Raw genomic sequence first — 17468 nt, forward strand, 5'->3', positions numbered from 1 at the left:
ACCTACTTTATAATATCTTCTTACCCACAGTCTTCTGAAAATTGACCCCCAATTAATTCTTCCTATGTTTCCAAAGTTTCCCATCACAATCAATCTTAACATTTAATATATCCCAGTCTGTTTCAGTTTCTTTATATAGCTCTTTCTCCATCCACACTCTGACCAGCTGGCTCATCACTTTCAGATGGGAATATGTGTTAGGTGTTGACCTTGCATCCCGGTAGGTCCCCACATATTGCCTTCTCCTGTCACTCCTGCTGCCATTCCTGGCTTATTCAGTTTTGTACAACTTCAGGGGTCCTGCTTGCCATTCTTGTAGTACTGTGGTTACTGTGATGCTGATGGGGCCTTTCATTCCTGTTCTTCAGTCATCTTTGCTCCTCACTCCCACACCCAACAGCATCTCACCCTCCATACTTTCCTGTTAACCAGGGACATCAATACAAGGATAACAGACAATGAATTTCCTTTTTTATGTTCCACCTGGAAAGTAGCTGAATGCTGTCCAAAACACTGACTTCTTGCACAGACTAATTGTTTTATTTTAATATTAGAATCATAGAAACAGAGTTGGAAGGGACCTCTAGAATCAAATATTACAATGAAGTTGTTGGATTCTTGATGAAACTTTTCTAGGATCAAATTATTAAGACGTCAGTCAGTAAATATCAGTATGTTAAGGGAGAACGGAAGCAGTTTCTGAGAAAATACTGTTTTAAATATGAAATATAATAGCATGTAGTGGTAGCTATATGTACCGTGGCATTATCATCATTTTAAAATGCGGATGCTGTATATATAAGGGATAACAAAGACGCGGGATTTCAAACTGTAGCTAAGAGGAATGAAGTCCATAGAATCTCTAGAGAAAGTATTTTTAACAATATGAAAGCCTAAAAGGGGGACAGATACATTTTTTAAAGGAAGACATGTGCCTTCACAATAACTGTTCTGGTTAAACCTTCAATAGTGCCTTTTCTATAGGCAATAATATGATGCTATGGTCTGCTTTCTTCATGGAGGGATTTCCAGTCCTATTGCCTTTCTGAATTCAGACTTTTGTGGTTCTAAGATATCATAAAAAATTCGAGTTTTATCAAAACAGTTTCTGATGAAGAGTAGATCTTCTACAGAATAGTCATCACATTTTCCTGTCCAAATGGTCAAGGTGTATCTGTAATCAGAAGAAGAAGAATTGCAGATTTATACCCCGCTCTTCTCTCTGAATCAGAGACTCAGAGCGGCTTATAATCTCCTATATGTTCTCCCCCCACAACAGACACCCTTTGAGGTGGGTGGGGCTGAGAGGGCTCTCTTTCAAGGACAACCTCTGCCAGAGCTATGGCTAATCTAAGGCCATTCCAGCAGGTGCAGATGGAGGAGTGGGGAATCAAACCTGGTTCTCCCAGATAAGAGTCCACACACTTAACCACTACACCAAACTGGCTCTCCACAGGGACCAAACCAATCAAACCAAACCAGAGTCAGAGTGACCAAACCAATTTAAGAAAATCTACATACAGAATTAAAACAGTCTAAGCAATTAAAATATAAATATTCCAAACAAATATAATTTGTATTCTGCCTTTCTCTAACTTTGTCGTAAGTTCATATTTATAACTGCACATTTGAAATATTTGAGGCATATGAAAGCTAAACAAAGTTTACTTTAAAAAAAATCTTAAATGTAAATATTTGAAACAAACTATTTCCTGCTTTTAGATAAATTTCGATCTAGCTGGTTAAAAATTATTAACAATAAACTAAATTTACTTGGTTTCTCCCCTCAGTTTATTCTGTCCCTTAGCAGAGATCAGGCCAAAAAAGTTTTACAACAAAGGATAAAGGACACGGAAGACATCTTGATCTGTCAAGATGCCCGGCTTCTATTGTGTCTGATTCAACTAGGTATCATCTCGCCCCTCTCCACTATCTTACTAACTTAGAGGATCACAATGTGAGGAAAGCTTTCTCCCTGGCAAGATGTTCAACCCTTCCTTCTGCTGTTCTTGAAGGAAAGTATAAGAAAATTCCATTTGTTCAGAGACTTTGCCAGTGTGAGTTGCGAGAAATAAAAACAATCAAACGTGTTTCTAAGATGTCCCTGGTATAGTTTAGCCTGTGCTAAATATATTCTCCCTTGGGTTAAGGCTAAGCCAGGGCTAAAAATCTGCTCAGGTAATCTATCTCCTCTCAGATACCAATCAGAATATCACAAAATAGGTAGCTAAGTTTTGTAATGCTTGTCTCTGCATTAGAAAGGCATATATCTTGATGCTTTTATTCATTTTACAGTTCTGTTTTAACCACTGATAATCTTGTCATTCTATGTTTAAATTTGTCTAATTATTAGGCTTGTTGTTGGTTTGGTGCCATATAAATAAACTGACTGACTGAAACTATTCAAGAAAATTAAATCAACAAAATCAAGAGCAGGACCACCTTCTCCTATATGATCCTATCCATTTCCTCCAGTCATCTTCAGAGGCCATGCTTCAGGTGCCCCCACCAACAGAGACTAAATAGGGGTAGAGAAATGCCCTTTCCTCCTACTACTCCATGAGTTCTGGAACATATACATTAAAAGCAACTTGGTTTTCTCTTCATGGGCAAAGGAGGGAGGGGAGGATGCGACCTGACAGCATTCCAAGTGTCCTGCAGGCTTCCTGCTTTCCAAGGCTAATGGCCATTCCCACCTCCTATTTCCCCCCTTTCTGCAGAGACCAGTGCCTTATTGTTTAATGACAAAACAATCAAGTCTGTTGGAAACGTGCAGATAGCTTAATTGAAACATCAGCCATATCTATAAATGCTTCTAACCACTGCTTTTAAACCAGTTTTCTTTGGAGTCCATTTGCTATCCTAGAGCTGTGCTTAAGTATACTTGTAAACCTTTTCTTTTTCATAAACCCTTTCAAAATTTGGAAGATGGTCAGAAGTCTCTGTACCAAATAGATCCTCCACCGTCTTGGATATGCTATCGAAAGGGGTCCCCCGGTGGAGGAAGCCAGTGTTTCAGAATGTGGTATTTCTCCAGGGGAGCCCCAAAGGGGTACTCTGTCCCTGTTGTAACTAGGCTCTAGGTAAGGGGAGACAGAGGTGGGGCTTCTGGGAGCTAAGAAGCCTGTCCCTCCTAGCTGGTAGTTACCCAAATAGCCCTGTCCCTCTCCTAGCTGGTAATTCCCCAAACAGGCAGGTGGTGGCAGCAAGTTACTCAAGTGGAAGAAAGAGGACAGCCTCTCCAGGAGCTGGGAACACCTAGGAGTGGGTGGGCAGAATGAGGCTTGCAGGTCAGACCAGACTGGTTCTGTCACAGATGACAACCTGAGAAAGGGCCTTCTCTAAAATTGCCAGCTCCAGTGGAAAAATACCTGGAGGCTTTGGGAGCAGAGATTGGGGATGGGTACTCCTGCAGGGTACAATGCTAGAGAATCCATCCTCCAAAGCAGCCATTTTCTCCAGGGAAACTGATTTCTGTCATCTGAAGATCAGCTGAAATAGCAGGAGATCTCCAGGCCCCTCCTGGAAGTTGGCAAACCTAAGGCCCTTCTCAGTGATGGCACCTAAAATCTGAAACTTCCTCCAAGAGAGATTCCTCCCCTCCTTCTCCCCTGCTTCTGCCAGCAGGGGAGAACTTTTTGGTTTTGTTTGGTATACCCCCAATAATTGTTAGTGACTGCTCCCTAGTTGTATTGTTGTGTGTGTGTGTTTACATGGTTTAACGGAATTGTTTTATATATACTCTGTTTTAAATGATGTTTTAATATATTAAATTATTTTAATGTTTTGGGGTTCTGTTTGGGTGGAATGCAGTTGTTTTCAATAAACAAATTAAACAAATTAAAAGTTATTTCCAAAACCTTTCTAGTGTGGCTTATGCTACTGGCAGTTAAATGAAAACTTTTAAAATAAAGCACATTAAGGTGGTTTTGACATGGGGATGGGCTTGTATGGTTTCTCTGTTGCTCATGTAACTGCTGATAACGTGCAGCAGCAATGGGGGTTTCATGGGGCATATTTCTCTGCAGTTTCCTCACCGCAGTCCCCCAGCAGGGGTTCCTCCTCATCTAGGCCACCAATAGCTTTTGTATTTTTTATAAAAATGGTAATTGAATATTGTTATAACAATATGTGGTTAAAACAATATATGACACAGGTTCTCTAAATCCCCAGCTTTCATTAAAAAAAAACGTTTTAGTTTCTTTCTTTGTGGAGATATGCCTTCCTCTTATCTCTGCAAGGGAAAGGACTAGAAACTTAACTTTTTACAAGAGAGAGAGATGTGGGAATTCAGAGAACCTGGTATACATATTGTTAATATGGTGTATCAACAAAATGATTCTCTAATGCCTTTGAAACAAGAAGCCCCTTGGATGGTAGGAGAAAAAAATGGCTGCTGCCACAATAGTGTCAGGGGGAAAAATGGCTGCCATGTAATTAAGAAAATGCATTTTCCCCTCCACACAGACAGGCACCATCTAGGTTCTGCTGTGATCTTTCTCAAAATTTTGAAACAAAGCAGGTTTGAGAAAGAATTGAGAACAGCCAGGAAAAGCCAAGGTGGCACACAAATGCACCATGATGCTGTGTAGAGCTAGGGGGGTGGAAATCCTTCCCACCATCACTGAACCCAGGGCAGGTCTGTATATAATTAAAATAAATAGCTGTTAACAAATTGGGGACTTGCAAGGAACTGTGGGGGACAAGAGATGAAAAACAAGAAATTCCTCTCCCTCTACCCTCACTGCAATATTGTCAGACCACTCAGGTCCTAGATCACATGAGAAGCTTCCTAATACCCAGAGCAATTGTCCTAATTACTGAAGTTTTGGACCAGTGTATTTAACAGCCCATCTTACTCTCTCTCTCCTTAATTTACAAACTAGTATTTCCTATCTGAGAGTTTATCCATTTCATTGCCCTACTGATAAGTGTGGGGCCACAGAGTTCATTATTTGATAAAGTGAGCATACCTATTTGATTGTTGTAATAACCACTGAAGTTCAGATATTGACTGGCGCACCAAAGCAGCTCTTACAGGGAATGTTATTGGCTGAATAAGATCTCTACAAATAGCTGCCATTTCTTGCATCATTATTGAACTGTACCCTAGGAAAAAAACAAACAATACAGCATCATTCTTATATGTTATGATCACAGAATATTAATTCATCAAAAAGAGTTTTCAGGAGCCATAAGAAGGGATAATAAGTGGTGAAGTGTAGCAGAAGCACTGCATCCTGACCAACAAATATTGTTCTCAGATTCCCACATCCTTACAGCACTTTTCTCAGTGACCAGAACACCCCAAATAAGATTTAAAATAAAATAGGGAGTTGTCCCAAAAGACCACCTCAACCACGTTTAACTTTAAAAGGGGTAAATTCTCTGAGATGAGGAGGCATGTGAGGAGGAAACTGAAAGGAAAGGTAAATATGGTCAGAACCCTTGGGGAAGCTTGGAGACTATTAAAAACTATAATCCTAGAAGCTCAGATAAAATACATACCACAAGTTAGGAAAGGCACAAACAGGCATAAGAAAAGGCCTGCATGGTTAACAAACAAAGTAATGGAAATTGTTAAAGGTAAGAAGGACTCTTTAAGCAGTGGAAAACCAGTCCAAGTAAGATTAATAAAAGGGAACACAGGCTGTGACAAATCAAATGCAAGACTGTGATCAGGCAGGCAAAAAGGGACTATGAGGAGCATATTGCAAAAAACATAAAGACTAACAATAAAAATTTCTTCAAATATATTAGAAGTAGGAAACCAGCCAGGGAGGCAGTGGGGCCCTTGGATGACCATGGGGTAAAAGGATTACTGAAGGAGGATAGGGAAATGGCTGAGAAGCTGAAGGCATTTTTTGCCTCCGTCTTCACTGTGGAAGATGAGAACTTTTTGCCCGCCCCAGAACCACTAATTTTGGAATGGGTGTTGAAAGACCTGAGTCAGATTGAGGTGACAAAAGAGGAGGTCCTACAACTGATAGACAAATTAAAAACGAATAAGTCACCGGGTCCGGATGGCATACATCCAAGAGTTCTGAAAGAACTCAAAGTTGAACTTGTGGATCTTCTGACAAAAATCTGTAATCTTTCATTGAAATCTGCCTCCGTTCCTGAGGACTGGAAGGTAGCAAATGTCACCCCCATCTTTAAAAAGGGTTCCAGAGGAGATCCGGGAAATTACAAGCCAGTCAGTCTGACTTCAATACCAGGAAAGTTGGTAGAAAGCATTATCAAGGACAGAATGAGTAGGCACATTGATGAACATGGGTTATTGAGGAAGACTCAGCATGGGTTCTCTAAGGGAAGATCTTGCCTCACTAACCTGTTACATTTCTTTGAGGGGATGAACAAACATGTGGACAAAGGAGACCCGATAGATGTTGTTTACCTTGACTTCCAGAAAGCTTTTGATAAAGTTCCTCATCAAAGGCTCCTTAGAAAGCTTGAGAGTCATGGAGTAAAAGGACAGGTCCTCTTGTGGATCAAAAACTGGCTGAGTAATAGGAAGCGGAGAGTGAGTATAAATGGGCAGTCTTCGCAGTGGAGGATGGTAAGCAGTGGGGTGCCGCAGGGCTCGGTACTGGGTCCCATGCTCTTTAACTTGTTCATAAATGATTTAGAGTTAGGAGTGAGCAGTGAAGTGGCCAAGTTTGCGGATGACACTAAATTGTTCAGGGTGGTGAGAACCAGAGAGGATTGTGAGGAACTCCAAAGGGATCTGTTGAGGCTGGGTGAGTGGGCGTCAACGTGGCAGATGCGGTTCAATGTGGCCAAGTGCAAAGTAATGCACATTGGGGCCAAGAATTCCAGCTACGAATACAAGTTGATGGGGTGTGAACTGGCAGAGACTGACCAAGAGAGAGATCTTGGGGTTGTGGTAGATAACTCACTGAAAATGTCAAGACAGTGTGCGTTTGCAATAAAAAAGGCCAACGCCATGCTGGGAATTATTAGGAAGGGAATTGAAAACAAATCAGCCAGTACCATAATGTCCCTGTATAAATCAATGGTCCGGTCTCATTTGGAGTACTGTGTGCAGTTCTGGTCGCCGCACCTCAAAAAGGATATTATAGCATTGGAGAAAGTCCAGAAAAGGGCAACTAGAATGATTAAAGGGCTGGAACATTTTTCCTATGAAGAAAGGTTGAAACGCTTGGGGCACTTTAGCTTGGAGAAACGTCGACTGCAGGGTGACATGATAGAGGTTTACAAGATAATGCATAGGATGGAGAAAGTAGAGAAAGAAGTACTTTTCTCCCTTTCTCACAATACAAGAACTCGTGGGCATTCGATGAAATTGCTGAGCAGACAGGTTAAAACGGATAAAAGGAAGTACTTCTTCACCCAACGGGTGATTAACATGTGAAATTCACTGCCACAGGAGGTGGTGGCGGCCACAAGCATAGCCACCTTCAAGAGGGGGTTAGATAAAAATATGGAGCAGAGGTCCATCAGTGGCTATTAGCCACAGTGTGTATATGTGTATATATATAAATTTTTTTGGGCCACTGTGTGACACAGAGTGTTGGACTGTTGGCCATTGGCCTGATCTAACATGGCTTCTCTTATGTTCTTATTTGTTTTTTGAAGCTGAAAAGAGTTCACATCTTGTGTGTGCAAAACACAGAAGCATTACACAGGGGCTTGGATTTTTAACCTAGGTGTACGCTTCAAAATATTAAAGACGGATTCACACAACCATTTTGAGGAGGCAGGTAGTGAAGACATAAGGAGATACACTGCTCACTTATTCTGCGTATCTTTTGAACATGTGTCAACATCACATTTTAAAAAGTATGAAATCCAGACTAAGCAGAGATCTGGTAAGCCACATGTTTGACACATGATTAACCATGGTTACCTGACTCCAACTTAAGTTAATGCGAAGGCCCTTTCACTTCAGTGTTTTATACATTGTTTTACACAGAGAACAGTCTCCTTAATTGAAATTAATGAGGAAGCAATAGAACTCTTGTGTCTGAGGCTCAAGCTATACACATTATGTCTTTTAACAAGTTGGGTCAGGGATGCCCAGAGCAGATTAGTGCTCCTTGCAGTGGCACAGGTGCTGTGAGGAACTGCCTTTTGAAGAGCTACAGTGGGTCTGACAGGGCTGATGCTGGGGTTTTTGGCACCCTAAATGAGTCACCCACTAGTGCCCCCCTCATTAAAAAAATGGTGGGGAAAATAAAGAGTGCCAAATTTGAAATTTCACATTTTTTAATTTACTGATTTTTAATTTTAATCTTTCAAAAAAATGTGATAAATTATTAAAAACTGTGAGGAGAAGTGCTTACCGGCTGGTCCAGGAAGGAGGGTGGAGGGAGAGTTGGGAGCCCAAGTTGCATATGAGGGAGAAGGGGATAGCTTGGCTTTGCTGAATGCAGCTTGGTGATGGGAGAGGATGAGGTGGCAGTGGTCAGGAGCCAGAGTCATGTGTCGGGGAGTGGAGGGGGCATCCACTGGCTCCCCCTAGGCCAGGTGGTACCCTAGGCGGGTGCCTACTTTGCCTATTCCCACGCACTGGTCCTGGGTCTGATACTGCTCTGGAGTGTTATGGGGGGAAGAGAAGGGACCTCAGCCTTTTAACCACTCAGGGATCAGCAGCAAGAGTGGTATTAGCATCTAAATGGAAACCTGAAATATGCCCAGAATTGATTGACTGGAAAAATAAAGTAACTGATTATATATGACAATGGCAAATTTAACACCTTACTTGCACAACAGACCAGAATCCGAATTTTAATAAAAAATAGAATATTTTTTGCATATATTGATCAAACTTGGTTGGAAAGCTTTAAAGATTAAAATAAGAATAAAATTATAAAGTCCAGAAGGATGAAGAGACAGAACTGAGCAACATAGGTTTAAAAAGTTTATGCTTACAGTGACCCAAGGCAGGGAATGTTAGAATTTAAAAGAGAAACATTTTATTAGTTACAATTTATTAGACAATATTGATTATTATAAATCGAGTGACCAAACTTGCTTGGTGTAAGAGTCACATATAATAAACATCAGATGGTTGAGAGCTGTACGACATGAACATCAGATGTTTAAGAGTTGCAAATATTTGAGAAGAGGTGGAAAGAAAGCAACTTTAAATGCATTCTCCAAGCCACCAGCTGGCTTGACGTGGAGAAGTGATTTAAAGAGACATGCCTTCTTCAAGCCAGTCAACAGGGTAGTTGGTGGGGGCTTTGAGATCTACAGAATATATGTGAAAGAGCCACATGTGGCTTCCAAGTCACAGTTTGGCTACCTCTTATAAAAGATGGTTTTCTCTTTTTATGCTTTTGTTGACCAAGATATGACTGTTTATGTATAAATGAAACTCTGTGGTATTTCTATCTTATCTTTTCTCAGTATTCGTATTGCTTATATAAAATTTAAAAAAAACATACTATCTCAAATATTAATCAATACAGCTACAAGGATGATATTTGGAGAATTTAAGGGCAGTATTATGTCTGGCACGATTAAACACATTTATCTTACCTGTATTGCATCTTAGATTAATCCACCCAGTTGTCCATCCCAGTGATAAAGTTACATTTGGAAAATTTGATGTTACAGTGTCCAGAAAAGCCTTTGCATCTACTGTGCAATTACTTCCATTTGGTCCAGGAAGAATATCTGCATTAATCCAAACAGGTTTCCTGAATTCTATATCCCCAAGAAGCTTCATTGAAGAATTCACAGATGCTAGACTATAAAGACAGGAAACTACATTCATAATGTAGCCACATGGGGAGAAGCAAACAATACATTGAACACTCCTTTTCCATAGATGGTAGGATTGATTCAGATAATCCCCACATCATCACCGCCTACAGTAACTTTTAAGGATCCACAAAATAACGAAGTACCAATACAGGGCATTAGCACAGATGATGAATGGATTGAGAAATGACACATACTGAAGTGCAACATGAATATTAAGCAGAACATTACTAAATGTGATCTGCTGTGTGGCTCAGGCCCTCTTTTATAATCTGTTGCAGTTTTTTGTATTCTAGTAAACCACAAATTCAGCTAAACCTAAGGCTGCTGTGATTTTGAATCAAGCTTGGAAGATCTTTATAGTAAAAACTAAAGAACTCTCTAAAATGAGGTTATTTTAACAATTTAATTATTATGGGATGGATCCAGACTAAATTGGCAACTTCCACCGATCCCCCTTTTCTGTGGCAGACCTCCCTTGTTCTTCAGGGTCTCCTGTCCTCCAGCAGCAGCATGAAGATCAATGGCCTACAGAAGAAGATGCGAAGTGGAAAATTTCCATTCTACAAGTGAGGAAATATAATCTGGATTCTGCCCACTGAATCTTAAAATGCAATGCAACACTGGTATAAAAATTAATTACTGCTGATTTAAAATGTTGTGTTAGCAATTTCTAACATTATAACATTAAGATAATATTTTAGACTAGTACTTAATGTTACAATGTGGTCAGTTTACACATTAAAAATCTATGTGAACTCATGGACTGTCAATGGACATGTGCCTCAAGTTCTGCACGAAGAGCTTAATTCCCAGGCATATGGGGAGGGAGGCAATCTGGACTGGGATGGCAGCATCCATGAAAAAACAGGACGACCTGGGAGTTGTCATTTGCGTAGCCATCATTATTTACTTCATTTATACCCTTGCCTTTCCTCCAATTGGGGTCCCAAAATGGCTTACAGCATTTTCTTCTCCATTCCATCCTTTGTGAGGTAGATTAGGCTGAGACTGCATGAGAGGCATCAAGCAAGCCTCCATGGCAGAGTGGGGATTTAAATTTGGATCATCCAGATCCTAGTCAAACAAAACACCATGCTGGCTCTCAATACATGTTGGCTTCCCCAGTTATTCAAACAATGCCTCATCAGGCCATTTCAGGCTAGAAAAATGGCTGTGGGGAGAAATCTTCCTTTGCATGTGTTGTGGCCCTGATCTGAAGTGGGACCCACAAACCTGGAAATGAAGTTCCTAGCACAGAAATGGTAGGTGTTTATTTATTTAGACTGTCTCCTTCCATATATGCCCAGGAGGTTGTTACATTCGGCCTCCCAACAGATGCCCGCCTTGCCTCAATTAGGGCCAGGGCTTTTTCTGTCCTGGCCCCGACCTGGTGGAATCAGCTCCCTATTAAGATCCGGGCCTTACCTGGCTTCTTAGCCTTCCTAGGGCTTGTGAAATGGAGCTGTTCCACCAGGCTTTCAGCTGAGGCTGTGGGCATCTATTCTTGATCTGGTTGGCCTCCCCAGCCAGCACTGTTGTCTGTGCTAGGAAATGGAATAAAAACTGCCATCTCTATGAGATATCATGATGTGAGACGGCTAGGCTGGCAATATGTGATGACATGGTAATTTGAGTGCTGTTGAGTTGTCTGTTGATAGAATGTTTTTATTGTATTTTATTGTTTTATCATGTTGTACTCCGCCCTGAATGGGCAGAATAGAAATATACTAAATAAATACTGGGAAATCTCTATACAGTTTCCCCTTTACCTTTTAAAATCAAGCTTGATACCCTTGCTAGTGTTTGTAACCTCCTTTAGCCACTCCTTCAGTGTAATATCACTGTTGGTTTCAGGTGGATGAGCCATGATTGGTTCACCACTGCCATTTCCTCCACAAAGAAGGATATCTCCCTCTATCATGTGGGCTGTACCTGTTTATTCACAAAAAGAGAAAGAGAGAAAATGCTTAGAAAGCTTTGCCGCGCTATATAGATCAGAATACCACTCTCATTTGTTTAGTAGTTGGAGTGTCAGACTGAGATCTGGAAGACTCAGGTTTGAACCTGCCATGGAAGCTGCTGGGTGGCCTTTAGCCAATCACATACTCTCTTGGAGAAGAAGGGAATGCTATAAGCTGCTTTGGGGCCCCACTGGGGACAGAGGCAGGATTTAATGAAGTAAAAAAATAAATAAATACCATGAATAATTGCCAGTGTGTTCCGTTATGTTTGCAACTGAATTGTGAATATGCATCATTCAGCTATTCTGTTTTCTAAGGAAGAACAATATTTTTGTCTCATTTTTTTAAAAAAAATATAAGATTGATTGAATGAAGAACGGCATTTTAGATCTAGAGACACAGAAATTGATGGCTGCTAGTAGGTTTGTTACAAGTGAATTCATAACCCAAGAGAAGTGTGTTGCCTGGTAGCAAGTGATTCAGTTGGATGTCAGATTTAAGAGCCATACATGTCATAGGCTTGGCTGCTCCAATTCCACAGTAGGGCAGGGTAGCCAAATTTCCCAATTAATCAAATATTTCCATTTCACAGAAGAAAATAAGATGCACCTTTGCACACTTAGAATTCCTTGGCTAACATCTCTATGAAAAAGTGAGTTTTCATCATGTACAGAAAGCATACAGAGCAGACGATAACAGAAAACGCAATGCCTCAACAATGCTCCTCTCAGATGTATAAAGAATCTTAGTAAAAACTATACTTATTCACAGAAAATAATACTTCAGGGGTGCCTGCTTACAAAGCCAACTTGCTAGAGACAAATTTTTAAGACCAGTCTCACAAACACCTATGCTGTTTAAATCTCTTTCAATTCAGTGGGATGTCAACAGTGCAGCCAAAGATTTGCTAGAGTCCAAAAGGAATATATCTTGCACAAGCTAAAGTGAAATTAGTAAGAGCTCACTAGGGATTTGCCTAATTATTTTAAACTACATTTGTCAGGAGGCATTCATGATGCCTTTTACCTAGGGTTGTCAGCACCCTCCTGGCAACCAGGAGGGGATTGGGGGGGGGGGGGCTTATCAGAAGTGGGAGGGGGGACCAGATGACATTGCAATGACATGTCCTGCAAGTGACATTGTGCAGTGATGTCAGCATGATACTCGGGATTTTGGGGGGAAAACTATGATAAATTTGGTTTCTACCATAGAATTTTTGCCCAAATACCATAGCAGTGCCCTGACTTTGCCAATGTGATGATGTCACTTCTGGGTAATGCTGGAAGTGAAGTAGACAAGCTGCTGCAATGTCAACTGAGCCTCACTCTATTTCCAGGTAAACTTAATTGAATAAACCTGAATAACATTTTGAGTAGATAAGGTTGCTAGCTGTGAGTTGGGAAATACCTGGAGATTTGGGGAGTGGAACCTGAGAAGGGTACGGCTTGGGGAGGGGAGGGACTTCAGTGGGGGAATAATGCCATAGAGTCCATCTTCCAAATCAGCCATTTTCTCCAGGTGAACTGATCTCAGTAAGCTGGAAATCAGTTGTAATCCCAGGAGGAGATCTCCACCCACCACCTGGAGGTTGGCAAGTCTATGAGAAGACCTGCTTGGGATGATAATGTAAGATTGATGGTTGATGCACACAGTAACATCTCTTCAGTCACTGTTCTTATAAGACACATAATTGTTTAATTCATTTACACCCTGCCTTTACATTATTCTCCCCTCTTCCATTTTATCTTCACAACAACCTAGTGAGGTAAGTTAGGTTGAGAGAGTGTGATGGGCCAAGGTCACCCAGCAAGTCTCCATGGTATGTGTGGGGATTCAAACCTGGGTCTCCAAGTCACTAGTCTGACACTCTTAATTACTAAGTGCTCTAGAGCCCCTTCTTCACATGACACAATAACATCAGATCTGGATGCATTTCAGCAACATGCTGCATATAGCTACAAACAGTGACAGCCTTTGGAAAACGTTGCTTAGCACACCAAGTACAATCATATTTTCAGGGTTCTGATTCTAACCACACAAACTGGAAAAAAAATTTCTGGTAACAAAATGGGATGCCATATAACTATATTTATGACTAAACGAATACAAAAATGAAACTGCCTCTCTTCTTCCAACAAGCCAACCATAATGCTATTGTACTTCAGTTTCAGAATTTCTACAGGAACTGCTTCTGTACTATGCTGTTTAATTAAATTCAAGCCTTTACAATTTGTATATTTTCAAATATACCTTCCAATAGATACTCACTTTGTATTGCCTCTGTTATTTGTAATTTACTGTTTGCTGCGTGATACCACAGGATTTCAGCTCCATCTCTTATTTTAATTTGCTTAGTATTCAGAAAATAATCCAATATATTTTCAGTCCAAGAGCCTACAGTGAGAACATTAGTGTGGATAAAAATTCATGAAAGAAAGCTTGAAACTGCTTATTAAACCACATTTATATGAGACTGGGCCCCAGGTAGAAGTAGGATTGCTAACCTCCAAGTTGAGCATAGAGATTTCCTGAAATTACAACTGATTACAGGTATCAGTTCTACTGGAAAAAAATGTCTGCTTCAGAGGGTGGACTCTATGACACTAGACCCAGCTGAAGTCCCTCTCCAGACTCTACCCCTAAATCTACAGGAATTTCCAAACTGGGGTTGGCAACCCTAGGCAGATGTCTTTCTCATAGCTTACTACCTGATTCTTTTGCCTGGAGGTGCTAGGGATTGAAAAGGAGACCTTTTGAATACCATCCAGATGCTCTACCTTGAGCCACAGTACACCCCCCCTAAATGGGATAACAGTTAAGAAACACTGGCTCTAAGCTTACCCACTGACCACTCTAGTAGAAGTGCTCCTCAATCTGAGTTGAACAATACCTATGCATGGTGCTCAGCTACGTGTGTTAGAAAAAATCATAATATGTTGTAACAGATGAACCTTTTGGAGCCACTACATATAAATTCCTGAACAACGGCAGCATCAGCCTGTCGCATCAAAGCCAAAAAAAGGAGTACCTTTATTGTGGCGTCAACATTCATATAACTACAGCCATATCAACCACATGATGTGTGTCAATCAAATTATTAAACATCAGTGTGATGATTAGACTAGGTTATGGGAGACCTAGGTTCAAATCAAAATGGTCGATTGTGATCTTTTGACCTACCGCCTCGCCGACATAGTAGTGAAGGGAACGGCCTTACAGTGGTTTTCCTCCTTCCTCTTGGGTTGGGGACAGAGGGTGCCAAATGGTGACACAATCTCCCAGCGGTACCCATTAGAATATGGAGTGCTACGGGGAGCAATCCTGTTGCCAATGTTGTTTAATATCTATATGCACCCCCTTGCCAGTTAGTATGGCGGTATGGGTTGGGTTACCATCAATACGCCATTGACACCCAGCTCTAGCTGTTGATGGTCAGCCACCCAGACTCTGCCTCAGAAAATCTGACTGTGCGCTTGAGGCCATGACGGGGTAGTTGCAACAGAGCTGACTGAAACTAAATCCATCTAAAAGGGTGGGATGGGTATAGGAATCAAGCTCCCAACCATTGGTGGGGCACTTCTGTCACTGCGCCAAGGGTTCGGAGCCTTAGGGTGATCTTGGATACCTCATTGTCTGCGGAGGCCCAGGTCACCACAGTAGCCTTCTACAATCTACAGCAGGCAAAACAACTGGCTCCCGGCCTATCCATCCAGGATCTGGCCACAGTGAACCATGCAACAGTCACTTCCAGACTAGATTACTGCAATTTGCTCTATGCTGGCTTGCCCTTGAATCTGATCCAGAAACTCCAACTGGTGTAGAATGCTGCAGCATGCCTGCTTGCTGCAGTGCCTATACAGGTGCACCAGCTGCACTGGTTACCAATTGAGTACAAGATCTGGTTCAAGGTTTTAGTTCTGACCTTCCAAGCCCTGAACAGCCTGAGAACAGCATATCTGCGAGACCACCTCTTCCGGTATATACCCCGGAGAACCTTACATTCCATGGATCAACATCTGCTGGTAATCCCTGGCCCAAAAGAAGTCCACTTAGCCTCAACTCAGGCTACGGCATTCTATGTCCTGGTCCCTACCTGGTGGAACAAGCTCCCACTGGATATTAGGACCCTGCAGGGAGTGTTGCAGTTCTGCAAGGCCTGTAAAACAGAGCTGTTCCACCAGGCATTCAACTGAGGCGGTGGACATTTTGTTATTCTGTGGCCTCCCTGCTGCAGGGACCCTGATGAAATAACTCTGTCGACCTATAACTTATCGCAGCTGGGAGATGTATGGAAGGAGTGGAGGCAACTGATACCACTAACTGCAGAATTGGAGTTTGTTTTTAGACTGTTATATTGTTTTTAGATTGTACATTGTTTTATTATATGTATCTGATTTTAACCATGTATTATTGAGTGTTGTTACCCACTCAGAGCCCATTTGGGAAAGGATGGGCTATAAACAGAAAATAATAAATAAATTAAATACATTCCAACTTGTAGCATGAAGCTTTCTGGGTTACCTTGACCCAGTCAGTCTTTTCTCAGCCTTACCTGCTGTACAGCATTGTGTTGAGAATCGCATGGAGGACTCAAGAACAATATAGGCTCCTCTGAGCATCTTGAACAAAGGCTTGAATAAAAATGTGTTCAATAATTAAGTCCAAGCTCCTGTTCAACCATTCAGTTTGTCAGGTGGTCCTTGCCACCCCCCTTGTTTAAGTGGCCAGATTGTTTTGAGACCAAACAAATGGAAATAGCCATATATTGCTGCCATGACCTCCCTGACAAAAGTAGGACAAAAGAATCCAGGAAACAAAGTTTGAGTCCAATGGAATCTTTAAAACCAACAAAGTTTTACACAAAATCTAAGCATTTGTGCATCCAAACTTTTGTATAAAACTTTGTCGTCTTAAAGGTGCCGCTAGTCTCAAACTTTGTTCTGCTGCTCCAGATCAACACAGCTGCCCACCTAAAACTATCCTGGTTCTACCACAGATGAATTCTCATAACCAACATCTACCTCAGCTGACACATTTTATATAGATGGGTGTGTGGCTGTGTTCGGGTTTTTGGTGTTTTTTTTTAACTACATAAGATGGGGAACCCATGACAGGTATCTTTTTCCATTTTAGGGAGGCGGCCCGGCTATTTACAATCTTTGTTCTGAACTACATGTGAGCATCTTGATGAGAATATACAGAAACCACCAGACTCTCTTTCTAATACAGTATCGAACAAATACGTAAACCCAGCTTGAAACCGGCCAAATCAGACTTTCGTTTGCTTAACTCTCGCCTTCTTTTTGAAGAAAAATCCCTTCTTTCTTCAATATAAAACCCTCTCAACTGCTACCTTCCCCCTCTGAGGCGTCTGCTTCCAACCGGGGGGGGGGGGGCGGACTCGGTCTCCCCTCCCCGCAGGCCACGTTCTCCACGAGGGGCGGGCACAGCTCTTACCCTGCTCGACCCCGGCCATAGCCGAGCTGCGAAGGTGTCGAGGTCGTACAGAACTCGATGAAGTCGGCGAAGACTCGAGGTAGAAAGATCAGTCTGCAAACGTTTAAGAGAACTGCAAGATATCCTTCCGCCAAGGGTTTTGAAGCAGGACGGAAAACATCCGTGAGAAAAGAGTTACACCCCACCCTGGCCACTTTCCTCCCGTGCAGTACTACGAAAGGAGGACAGCTGGCAGGGTGAGATTAGTCGAGTCGCTCTTGCATATCCGGAGGAGTTAGTTTATTTCTAATTTGGTATGGCCCCTTTAAAAATAAA

The 17468-nt window shown here is 41.6% G+C and overlaps 1 protein-coding gene across 1 annotated transcript; it reads right to left on the bottom strand.

Moving 5' to 3' along the window:
• Positions 1-521: 521 nt before the first annotated feature.
• Positions 522-17237, bottom strand: FAM151B (family with sequence similarity 151 member B). Its single transcript, XM_060236427.1, has 6 exons — positions 17154-17237; positions 13965-14090; positions 11505-11667; positions 9508-9719; positions 4974-5109; positions 522-1174 (listed from the first exon to the last, which is right to left on the bottom strand). The coding sequence occupies exons 1-6, from the start codon at positions 17170-17172 to the stop codon at positions 1015-1017; spliced, it is 816 nt and encodes a 271-aa protein (XP_060092410.1). The 5' UTR covers positions 17173-17237; the 3' UTR covers positions 522-1014.
• Positions 17238-17468: the final 231 nt, after the last annotated feature.

This window comes from Heteronotia binoei, chromosome 4 (genome assembly GCF_032191835.1).
Source record: "Heteronotia binoei isolate CCM8104 ecotype False Entrance Well chromosome 4, APGP_CSIRO_Hbin_v1, whole genome shotgun sequence".
NCBI classification, from domain to species: Eukaryota; Metazoa; Chordata; class Lepidosauria; order Squamata; family Gekkonidae; genus Heteronotia; species Heteronotia binoei.

Excerpts from the sequence above, each read along its gene's own strand:
- FAM151B (XM_060236427.1), bottom strand. Across the intron at positions 5,110-9,507 it reads TAATCTAAGATGCAATACAG|GGTACAGTTCAATAATGATG; the intron begins GTAAGATAAATG and ends TTTTTTTCCTAG. Across the intron at positions 1,175-4,973 it reads TTATTACAACAATCAAATAG|ATACACCTTGACCATTTGGA; the intron begins GTATGCTCACTT and ends TTCTGATTACAG.